The sequence below is a fragment of the Schistocerca cancellata genome, chromosome 2 (genome assembly GCF_023864275.1).
Source record: "Schistocerca cancellata isolate TAMUIC-IGC-003103 chromosome 2, iqSchCanc2.1, whole genome shotgun sequence".
Taxonomy (NCBI): Eukaryota; Metazoa; Arthropoda; class Insecta; order Orthoptera; family Acrididae; genus Schistocerca; species Schistocerca cancellata.
The window spans coordinates 528,612,666-528,625,233 of NC_064627.1; the positions used below are offsets into that span (position 1 = coordinate 528,612,666).

General features: G+C 39.4%; 1 protein-coding gene across 1 annotated transcript in view; it reads right to left on the reverse strand.

Moving 5' to 3' along the window:
- Positions 1–1,482: 1,482 nt before the first annotated feature.
- Positions 1,483–12,568, reverse strand: part of LOC126162075 (alanine--tRNA ligase, cytoplasmic) — a 183,895-nt gene continuing 172,809 nt past the window's right edge. The window contains exon 19 of the mRNA XM_049918347.1: positions 1,483–2,476. Within this exon, the coding sequence (XP_049774304.1) occupies positions 1,610–2,476 (867 nt within the window). The 3' untranslated portion in view covers positions 1,483–1,609. The remainder of the gene's footprint in view (positions 2,477–12,568) is intronic.

The window sequence follows — 12,568 nt, forward strand, 5'->3', positions numbered from 1 at the left end:
ATTTAAATTTATCTTGCCACTGTTGTTCAAAAGCTGCCAAGCACAACGCAGCAACAAGAATTATAATTTAAATGATACTGCCTTACAGTGAGCAAAAAAAAAAAAAAAAAAAAAAAAAAAAAAAAAAAAAAAAAAAAAAAAAATTAATAGCATTATGAGGTTTATCAGTGAGAGCAATTGTTACACTGAAATGATCCAGCAACAGACCGAATATGGCAATGACCGAAGAAAAAATGAAATTTTGAATCAGTATTCAAATTTTGAATGATGTGAGTGGATTTCAGTTCTCTCTGTTGTGAAAGTGTTGTTGTCATGACATCAACTTGTCAGTTGCTTCTGCAGCCACCATATCTTACTCGTGAGCATTTGTGTGCTCTTTCTGAAGGAACAAGCTTTACCCTATATAGTGAAAGAAGAGCCTTGACAGTTTGCTGAGCAGTTACCAGCTTTAATCTGCAAAACACAAAAGGATTCTGGTGGTACCAAAGCTATGTGAACAAAAACAATATTCATCCACAGAGCTAAGGCAACGATGAGGTATTTGAACAAACGCATAAAAATTGTGTTACATGATAGGATGTTGTAGACATGCAGAGTAGCCACCCCAAGCCATGTTTAACTTCAGGGCTTTTCCTTCGACATACAAATCATAGGTGCTGGACATTTCATTTATTGCAGATCAATGAGTGCAATGCCGGCATTCACTACAGCTACTCCAACCTAACAGCTCTGATATGTCCAGAGGTATACATCTGCCACAATGGCCTAATTCCTCAGATAAACATCCCTGTCGGGTCACTGAAGAATATTTTCCCAATATTTAGAAATTTGTACACCAAAAGTAACTACTCATCCACATTCATTACATTGTTTTATGTAATTACATCAAGTTGCTCTTTCACATCACTAGACAACATCATTTTGACATAGTGTTAAAACTGGAATGGGTTGTGGTTGTCAATGGTGTGATACTTACAAAATTGAAACAATTGAGGACTTTAGTGATACTGGCTATTACACTAAGAAAGCTTGAATGTTTGGTACAAACACATTTAATTACTCATTTTTCAGTTTGGCTTGATTTTCTTGCCGCATACTTGTGAGATACATACACAACTTTGTATATTTCATCTGATACTAACATCAGGAAATGTACATGGGAATCAAATAATTTTCAATGTTAAATTTCACTACTTTTTCAAATGGACTCAATACGAAGAAAAAAAATTGTTGAACATTTATTTGATAGTAGTATTCTTTAAAGTTGTGTAGAAGAGAATTGTAGAGGTTAGGCACACTTAATAATAATTATGATGCAATTCTCAAGTTGAACTAATATTTCTGAGTAGTATTTTCCCTACTCATTAATGCCACAGTGGTAGCTTTTTGAAAGAGCAATAATGAATACTATTTCTGCTAGCTGTCAATAGTATGAGTTAGAAGGAACATGTTGGGACAAAAAGAAACAACTGATACTCATGCTTTATAAAGTTTCCATCAGTTTATTCTGGAATTCCACTCTTGGCATTTACAAAATATCTGTACATGATGACCTTCACTGAAAGTATGAAAATAATTATTTGGACATGTGTCAGACACAGTCATCAATTTACTTTCCTTTCTTAACATTTGCAATTTTTTCACAGAATTCAAATGGTCCAATAACATCAGTCACAACTGGCTGATGAAGAATAGTTTTAAACCATCTTGTCACATTGACAAACTTCTTTTGATTTGCTGGTTCTAGAACATGGCGATACAGACTTAGAATGGCGCAGAATACAGATATATCTGCAAGAGTAAGCCTTTCTCCAACTAAAAATGTTTTCTTCAGAAAAATTTTGTTTAAATATTCAAGTATTTTCTCAGTTTCTTTCTTTGCCTGTGCAACATTACAACCTAGAGAGGAAGCTCCAAGACAAGAATATACCCATGAAAGAGCTGCTGGGGAAATATGATTGTCTGCGAAACTCATCCACTGCAGTACTTCTGCCTGAGAAAGCAAAGAATTGTCACCTTTCAGTTGGTTGTTTGCCAAATAAATGGCAATAGCATTAGCATCAGAGAGATATACATTTTTCTTATCATCTTCAAAAGCAGGAACACCATCAAAAGGAAATTTTGATATGTATTCAGCATTCTTCTTGCTTTTCCCCATGTCAGTATCCCTCTGAACCACAGAAATGACATGTTCTCCATATTTTGCAGCTATCTGACACTGTGATGATTTATGACTTCCGTGATGGATATAGAGAACAGGTCCATTAACTTTAACTGGGCTCTGCTGAACACAATTCACATCATTTCCCAGTTTCAGCTCAGCATATTTAATAGCCGTTTGAATAGCATTTTCAAGGCAACTGGTGTTACTACCAGAGGCTTGTGCAGATTCTGGTTTTCCACCTCCTTTTCCTTGCATCATACCAGATACTTGCTGGATCCATTCATTTGCTTTTAGTCCTCGGTTGATCAAGTTCTGCAACAATATATTTTTGTAGAAGCACCATATTAAGAGAAATTTAAATTGTCAAGCATATTTTACGAGCAATGTTTAATCAAATAGGTAATGATTATTGTTCTTTACCTTTTAACGTTTTAAATATTAAAGTGAACTGAACAAAAAAATGATACGATAAGAGCAATTATTATGAAGATAAAGTAATTTAATGATGATAAAAAAATAACTGATGCCATGAATGGGAAGTGCCATTCCCATGAAAAACTTGTTAAAACAGAATTAAAAATAAGTATCTCACATAATGTGATAAGGAAAACAGGCACCCAAGGAGGCTGGCCACACGCTAGTTGATTTCAGTGACAACCCACAAATATTTCCAACAGATTCTGCCAATTAGTGGGAATTGGCAATCTCACCAACCCAACTGACTACATGCTTGTAGATTTCTATAATGGGCCATGTCTGTGAGTTTTCCTTTGGTTTTGAGATGATAAAGTTTTTGTTGCTACAAGTATAGTAAAGAAGTGGACCAATGACCACACCGAAAAATTTATACAATTGTACAGAGAAATCCGTTTCTGAAAAGTGACACATGAATTTTACATGAACAAGAATGTGAATAAAAAGCATGTACAAAGACATAGCTTAAACATTCTAGATGGTAATCTAGCTGTATACCAAAGTGTAATAAAATTTAAAATACAAAATTTGCAATAAAGTTTCAGAAAAGAAATTCTTAATGTGTAGGTGGCATTACGGTCTGTAACTGCTTTACAATTGTTGAAAGTATTTTAAATCCGTATTTGCAATTACAAGAAAATGTGTGCTTCTTTCAATAAATGTGCACACTGTAACAAAACATATTTACAATTTGGCTGGTTTTCTAGATCTAAAAACAGTTTGTTACAAATGATTCCGAATTTATTTACAGTATTTTATGTCCAATTTTTGTTCACATCAGCAAAAACTGTCTGCTTGTATATTGTGTATGTACATGTGTAGTTCTGCAAAGAGTGTGGGATTAGGTGGAAAACAACAGTGCTAATCATGCAAGAAGATGTTATCTGATGTGATCAAAACTCAAACATAAAATACCATGAGTAAAATTCACGTCTTTTGTAATGAACTGATTTAGGTACAGAAAGCAGGTCAAATTACAAATTTGTTTCATTAAAAACCACTGATGATGTTTCAATAAAATGAAAGGTGTTTGGTGGAAATAATTTGCATTTTCTTGTAGTTGCAAAGGCATATTTAAAATACATTTAATAATTTCAGAAAAAAGAGCTCAGAAAGGTGCAAGCCTCTTGTAAAAAAAGACAAGTGATGAATTCTATAAACCACTACAATGAATTGAATTCCAATAAAAGGTTGTTGTATTACCCATCAATGTATCACATTAACTATTTCACAGGTATTATTTATTACCGCTCTCTTCTTAACACCTAACATATCGAACTTTAATGAGTTTCACATTTTTCGTGAGCGTGCTTATGATGTTCATCCAAGTCTCAAGCCTCAGCAGTGTGTTTACATTTTGGAGCCTGCGGTTCCAGCTGTAGCGGTTATAAAGCTATGTACTGTCAAAATTGTTTGTGAACTGTATTTAAATATTAAATTAAGTAGTTTTCAATCATTCATCCATATATTAGCAGTATGTTTACATTTCTTGGCATGCAGTTGTGGATGTTCTTAAGTTCTGACAAAGCTGTTAGTGCACTGTTATATAGTTATTAAATTTAGTAGTCTCTTGTGCTGTTTGTGGTGAAATAACTGTTTAATAAACATTTGGAAACATTCACTCACTGTGTTTTTTAGAGTTTTCTGTGCATTGAAGTCTTTTACTAAATTTTGTGCGGTAGTTTTCAGCTGACGTTTCTTTTCTAGTGAAACATTTCAGTAAAATTTTAATTCACTGTTTTAATTTCATTGAGTGTTCCAGTGCCCGCTTGAATGTTTGGTTTTAGCTAATAAATTGTGTGAAGTTTTGTTGCTATTGGTATAAGCTGTACTTTAGTAGTCTTAATAAAAGTTGTTACGTTCTTAGTACAGAGAGAATTTCGAGACCACTATCGTTATTGTTAGTTATATAAATAGTTCTCCTGGTGTAACAGAACTTAGGTGATGTAGACATTTAGTTTTTTTCAGTAACTGTAAAATTTTACCAAGAGTGAGAAGTGTGGTCTTTGTCGTAGGTTTGTGAGTAGTGGGTTATGATGTGGGATTTGTTAGAAGTATTTTCACTGGGGTGGGGTGGGGGGGGGGGATGCAGTGGGGAAGCCAGTGGGCATTCCTGAGGTGCAGTTACAATATGCAAAAGAGGAACTAGATACATTGAGGAGGGTGGAGGGTGCTGGGGAATGGGAACTGGCAGTTGGCAAGAAGGCAGCTAGGAGGAGGAGATATCCAGACAGTTTTACTTTGCTTATATGAATAGATTTGACTAAATGTTAGAGTTGAGTGGAGAGTAGCCTCTTGAAGCCATAGGGGTAGGTGTAGGAAACATGCAGCAGTTAGGAGGCCTAAGTTAATTGCAAACTCTAACAGAAAGAAGAAGGTTCTCCTACTAGGTAGTTCACATGGTAGAGGTGTGGGCCAGGAAGTGTTCGGGAGTGAGTAGTAGGTCACCAGTATCATGAAGCCTAGTGCATTGTTGTGTCAGTTGACTGACAGCATAGGGGAGTTACGTAGGAATTTGACGAAAGAGGATCAGGTAGTGATTGTAGGTGGAGCAGAGAACAGTCTTGATAGGGACAAGGAAAATGATGTAAGTGTTGACCTGGTAAATATAGCTATTCAAACTGGTGGCACTAAAGTGCATTTCAAGCAACTGTTTCAGTGTCATGATTGGTTCAGTGTCATGATTGGCCTCATCTTAATGTGACTGTTAGGTGTATTAACATGGGGCTAGAGAAGGCATTCATGGCAGAGGGCATGGGTCTCATTGCAATGGTGCCATTTGAGTCTATCAATAGATTGCACCTCAATAGGTATGGGAAGGGGGAGGCTGGCAAAGCTTATAAGTGACAGTGTAGTGGGTGGTGATGGGATCACTCATGGAAGAATTCCTGCATTAGTTGGCGTTAGAGCTGCACCTTCTTTAGATTGAAGTCATCTGATAGGTATACCTGCTTAAAGAAAGTCCCTCTAACTAAGGAATCACCTTCAGAGGAGGTCAGGCATCCAAGTAAAGAAGGAATTAGCATATTTCATCAAAATATAAGACATATTAGACATAAAGTTAGTGAACTGCTTATAGATGTTGATTCTGACATTATTGGTATATAGTAACACCACTTAAATAATTTGACAATTCAGAGGCTTCCTTCATCAGGATACTGATTAGCTGGCTGTTTTTCAAGGACTTCCTTGCGTAGTGGGGGAGTGGCTGTGTATGTCAAAAACAGTGTCCTGTTTGAGTCCATAGATGTGTCACGGCACTGCACCGAACAGATATTTGAATGTTGCACAGGGGCAGATGAATTTAGTGAAACTAAACTTCTACTTGTTGATGTTTATAGGTCCTGTAACTCTGACTTCAGAGCATTTCTGCTCAAGCTAGAGAGGGCTCTTAATTCACTTTATAGGAAGTACCAGAAATTAGTTATCTGTGGTGACTTCAATATTAATTATGTATATGACTGTGCAGGAAAAAGGATGTTGGTAGATCTCCTAAACACATATGAGCTGATGCAGATTGACTTTTTCCAACTAGGGTGCAGGGGAACAGTTGCACAGCCCTAGATAATATTTTTATTCATTCTTCATTACTAGATGGGCATTCTGTTAGTAAAAGAGGGAATGGCCTTTCAGACCATGACGCATAAGTTTTAAAACTAAAAGGCTTTTGTACTCAAACAAATGTCACATATAATTACAAACAATATAGGAAAGCTAATCCAATGACAATAGAGAATTTTTTAAACCTCGTTAAAGAACAAGAGTGGCAGACATTTACAGTGCCGATAACATAGATGACAAATATAATGCTTTCTTAACACATTTCTCATGCTTTTTCAGAGTTGCTTTCCATTAGAACGTTCTAAACAGGGTACTAGCAATAAAAGGCAGCCTGGGTGGCTGACTAGTGGGGCAAGGATATTACGTAGTACAAAGTGAGAATTATATCAAAATGCTAGAAGTAGTCACAATCAAGCTATAGTAGCCCATTACAAACAGTATTGTAAGGTGCTCAAAAATTTTATTAGGAAGGCAAAGAGTATGTGGTATGTGAATAGAATAGCTAATTCACAGGATAAAATTAAAACCATAAGGTCAGTTGTGAAGGAAGTGTCTAGTCAGCAGCACAAGGTCGATGATATAAAGTCAGTTTATAGTAAAAATATTTCTTTTACTGATACGTCAGATATATGTACAGCATTTAACAATCATTTTCTGAGCATTGCTGGAGAATTAAATAAAAACTTCCTTTTTACAGGCAATCATATAAATCTTTTGGAAAATGCCTTTCCGGGACTGATGTCTGAAATACTCCTCTGTGATACTCCCAAGGGGGAGACTGAGTCAATAATTAAATCACTGAAGACTAAGGACTCTCATGGATATGATGGAGTGCCTAGCACAATATTACAGTACTGTGTTGTACGTTAGCCCTGTGATGATGAGGTCCCATACTCTGAGGAGCGTAGGCGACGATGCGGGAGACCCGCACCACCGACTAGGCAAGGTTCTAGCGCAGGTGGTTTGCCATTGCCTTGCACTTAGCCATATTTCTAATTTTTCTTTTCAGAATGGTCACTTTCATGAATGATTAAAGTACTCTCCATCTACATAATACTCCGCAATCCACCATACGGTGAATGACGGAGGGTACCTCGTACCACAACTAGCATCTTCTCTCCCTGTTCCACTCGCAAACAGAAAGAGGGAAAAATGACTGCCTATATGCCTCTGTACGATCCCTAATCTCTCTTGTCTTATCTTTGTGGTCTTTCCTCGAAATATAGGTGGCAGTAAAATTGTACTGCAATCAGCCTCAAATGCTAGTTCTCTAAATTTCCTCAGTAGTGATTCACAAAATAATGCCTCCTTTCCTCCAGAGACTTCCACCCGAGTTCCTGAAGCATTTCCATAACACTTGCATGATGGTCAAACCTACCAGTAACAAATCTAGCAGCCCAACTCTGAATTGCTTCTATGTCCTCCCTCAATCCAACCTGATAGGGATCCCAAATGCTCGATCAGTACTGAAGAATAGATCATATTAGTGATTTATAAGGGGGTCTCCTTTACAGATGAACCACATCTTCCCAAAATTCTACCAATGAACCGAAGACTACTATCCACCTTCCCCACAACCGCCATTACATGCTTGTCCCACTTCATATCGCTCTGCAATGTTACGCCCAAATATTTAATCGACGTGACTGTGTCAAGCGCTACACCACTAATGGAGTATTCAAACATTACAGGATTCTTTTTCCTATTCATCTCCATTAATTTACATTTATCTATATTTAAAGTTAGCTGCCATTCTTTACAGCAATCACAAATCCTGTCCAAGTCATCTTGTATCCTCCTACAGTCACTCAAGAACGACACCTTCCTGTACACCACAGCATCATCAGCAAACAGCCACACATTGCTATCTACCCTATCCAAAAGATCATTTATGTAATAGAAAAAAACAGCGGACCTACCACACTTTCCTGGGGCACTCCAGATGATATCTCACCTCCGATGAACACTCACCATCGAGGACAACATACTGGGTTCTATTACTTAAAAAGTCTTCGAGCCACTCACATACTTGGGAACCAATCCCATATGCTCGTACCTTAGTTAGGAGTCTGCAGTGGGGCACCGAGTCAAACACTTTCCGGAAGTCAAGGAATATGGCACCCGTCTGGTACCCTTCATCCATGGTTCGCAAGATATCATGTGAAAAAAGGGCGATGCTTTCTAAAGGCGTGCTGATGAATGGACAGCAACTTCTCTGTCTCAAGGAAATTCATTATATTTGAACTAAGAATATGTTCGAGAATCCTGCAACAAACCGATGTTAAGGATATTGGTCTCTAATTTTGAGGATCCATCCTTCTACCCTTCTTATATACAGGCATCACCTGCGCTTTTTTCCAGTCGCTCAGGACTTTACGTTGGGCAAGAGATTTGCGATAAATGCAAGCTAAGTAAGGAGCCAATGCAGTAGAGTGCTCTCTGTAAAACCGAATTGGAATCCCATCAGGACCTGGCGATTTATGTATTTTCAACCCATTCAGCTGCATCACAACCCCAGGGATGTCTATCACTATGTCCTCCATACGGAAATCTGTACGAGACTCAAACGGCGGTATGTTTGTACGATCCTCCTGCGTGAAAGATTTCTCAAATGCTAAATTTAAAATTTCAGCTTTCGTTTTGCTGTCTTCCGTTGCCAGGCCAGACTGATCAGTGAGTGACTGGATCAAAGCCTTCGACCCGCTTACCGATTTTACATAAGACCAGAATTTCCTTGGGTTTTCAGCAAGATCTTTTGCTAAAGTATGACGGTGGTAATGATTGTATTCTTCGCGCATCGCTCTTTTTACAGTAGCACGAATCTCTACTAACTTTTGCCTGTCCTCATTCTCCCGATCTTTCTTGTACTGCGTGTGCAACTGTCTTTGCTTCCTGAGCATTCTCCGAATTGCGCTGTTAAACCACGGTGGGTCTTTTCCGTCCGTAACACACTTTTTTGGCACATACTTCTCCAATGCGTGATTTACAATGTGTTTAAAATTTGCCAATAATTTTTCCATGTCCATCATACTGGAGTAAATGAAGTCGATTCATTTACTAAGTGGGATGCTAACAACTGCTTATCTGCTCTTTCTAGTAAGAATACTCTCCTAGGCTTCTTGACTGACTTTTTAACTTTTGTAACCATAGTCGTAATGACAACATCATGATCACTAATCCCTGTCTCAACACTGACACCGTCGATGAGGTCTGGTCTGTTCGTGGCTGCCAAATCTAAAATATGTCCCTTACACGTTGGCTGTCGATTTAGCTGCTCAAGACAGTTTTCGGATAATGTGTTCAAAAGTAATTCACACGACGGCTTGTCTGTACCACCTGTAATGAATCCATAGACATCCCAGTCTATACTAGGTAGGTTGAAGTCGCCTCCAACTAATATAGCATGATCCGGGTACTTCTGCGATACAAAGTGTAGACTCCCTTTGAATGGTTCTAGAACTGTCACGGTGGAACCTGGTGGCCAGTAATAACACCTAACAATTAACTTTATTTCTCCTAGCCCTGTTAAATGTGTCCGAACAACTTCACAATCACACTCTACTTCGACCTCAGTAGACACAATATTTTTGTCAACTGCAATGAAGACACCACCTCCTACGGTGTCTAATATGTCTTTCCGATACACGTTCCAACCCTCACTAAATATTTCAGAACTTCCTATCTCAGGGTTCAGCCAGGTCTCAGTCCCGGGAATAATTTACACGCCACACGCTTCCTGGAGGGCAGTAAATTCAGGAACTTTATTCCGAACACTCTGAAAATTTACTGCTAATATCTTGATAGCTGAAGTGTCTTTACACTGAGCGCGTCTTGATTTCCCTGCCTGCACATCGACTGGTGAGTGTTCATCATGACACCTTGCACTACTGCCTAGCCTAAAAAGCCCCCATGTGCAGACCACAAGTACTCTGCTACCCAAGTAGCTGCTTCATTTGTGTAGTGCACCCCTGACCTATCTAGGGGCGTCCCACAATTCCCCACCCAATAGCGCAAGTCTAGAAATCTGCAGCCAAGACCATCACAGAGTCGACGAAGCCTCTGGCTGAGACCTTCCGCTCGGCTGCAAACCAAAGGACCACGATCCACACTGGGAATGATGCTGCAAATAGTGAGCTCTGCTTGCACCTCGCGTGTGAGGCCAGTGGTCTGCACCAAATCCGCTAGCCGCCCGTATGAACTGAGGCTCGCCTCAGAACCCAAGCGACAGGCATCATTGGTGCCGACGTGAGCAACTACTTGCAGACGACTGCACCCCGTACTCTCGATAGCTGCAGGCAAGGCCGCCTCCACATCTTGGATGAGGCCCCCCCAGCAGACAAACCGAATGCACGTTGGAATTCTTTCCAGCCCTGTACACTGTTTCCCTAAGGGGCTCCATCACCCGCCTAACGTTGGAGCTCCCAATAACCAGCAAGCCTTTTCCCCCGTGTGCCTGCTCGGGCCCTGTTGAAGGAGCGGCCACCTGTCCACTGACAGGATGAACAGGCGAGGCCAGCTGGCCAGCCACCACATTGACCCTCTACCTCGAGCGACATGAACGTGTTTCAGTCCACCACTCACCCTGAGGTGAGGGCGGCCCCAATGCGCTGGGTACACTAGAAGGTGCCTCGGCGGCTGAGTCAGCAGACACAGCAAGTGACACCTGGGATGTCTCAAGCGACGCGCCAGACCCTCCGCCGTCGCTGCACCTCCAGGCAGCAGCCTGAAGGCGGCTGACCATGACCAACAGCACGCTCAGCTGCTCGCGAACTGCGGCCAGTTCCTCCTGCACCCGCACACTGCACGCACACACCCTATCCATCCTACTGCTAGTATCTGGACGTATAGAGTTGCGACAAATAAAACAGCAATATGCGACTGCACAGTTGTGTCACCAGCGCCAGATTGAGCTGCGATATATGAACAATTACTTACGAACTAAGCAATCAAATGACCATGACTACGCCACTATACAGATATTAAAATGCGATCCTACCCGTCTTAGTACAAATGACAACTGCCTACGCGATGTTACATTCTACCGTTATTAAAATTTGATACTACCCCTTTCTAATTCGAAAATATGCAAAGATCCGAAAAAATTCATCACGCAAGCACAAAAAGACACAAAGTAATTTGAATTAACTTGCGGAACTAATATGAAAAACTGAATATATGATTAGTTTCTGCTACTGCTGCTTGCACACATCACTCTGCAAGCACAGATGAAACTGCATTGGCCTCTGTCTGTTGCTAACTCAGTAGTAAAGCAGCTTTATAAGATGGGAGAAAGGGATAATGTAGACATTTTTAGACCTATTTCCATGCCATCTTTGTTTGCTAAAGTTATTGAAAAGGCTGTGTATGTAAGGATAATAGATAATTTTATATCAAATAATTTGCTATCAATGTACAGTTTGGCTTTATTAAGTCATTTAACAACTGAAAATGCTATATTCTCTTATCTCTGTAAGGTACTGGATGGATTAAACAAAAGGTTTTGAACACTAGGCATATTTTTTGACTCAACTAAGGTGTCCGGTTGTCTTGATCACAAAATATGGCTCCAGAGTTGGACCATTATGGAATATGGGGAGAAGCTCACAATTGGTTTACCTCTCACTTTCATGACAGACAGGAAAGGGTCATTATTCACAGTGTTGAGAATGGCCGTGATGTGGGGTCTGAGTGGGGCACGGTCAAATGGCGGGTGCCCCAGGGATAAGTGTTGGGGCCACTCCTGTTCCTTATTTATATAAATGATATGCTCTCTAGTATTACAGGTAATTCTAAAGTATTTCTGTTTGCTTATGACACTAGCTTGGTTGTAAAGGATATTGTGCGCAACATTGGCTCTGTTTCAAATAGTTCAGTTTATGACATAAGCTCATGACTTTTAGAAAATAAATAAATGTTAAATCACAGTAAGACTCAGTATTTACAGTTTCTAACAAAATTCAACAAAATCTGATGTTTTAATTTCACATAACAGGCATATGATTACTGAAATTGAACAGTTCACATTTCTGGGTGTTCATGGAAAGCCCACGTTCAGGATCTAGTTCAAGGACTTAATATTGCCATTTTTTCTATTCGAACGACATCTGAAGTAAGTGATAGTTCAACACAAAAATTAGTCTACTTGGCTTATTTTCATTCGCTTTGTTGTATGGTATTATATTTTGGGGTAAATCTTCCCATTCTATAAGGATTTTTTTGGCTCGGAAACGGGCAGTTTGGGCAATACGTGGTGTAAAGTTCACGAACCTCTTGTCAGCCTCGTTCACTAGTCTGGTTATTTTGACAGTGCCCTCTCAATATATATGTATATCCCTTACTGCCATTTCTTGTTAACAATATCAGCTTATT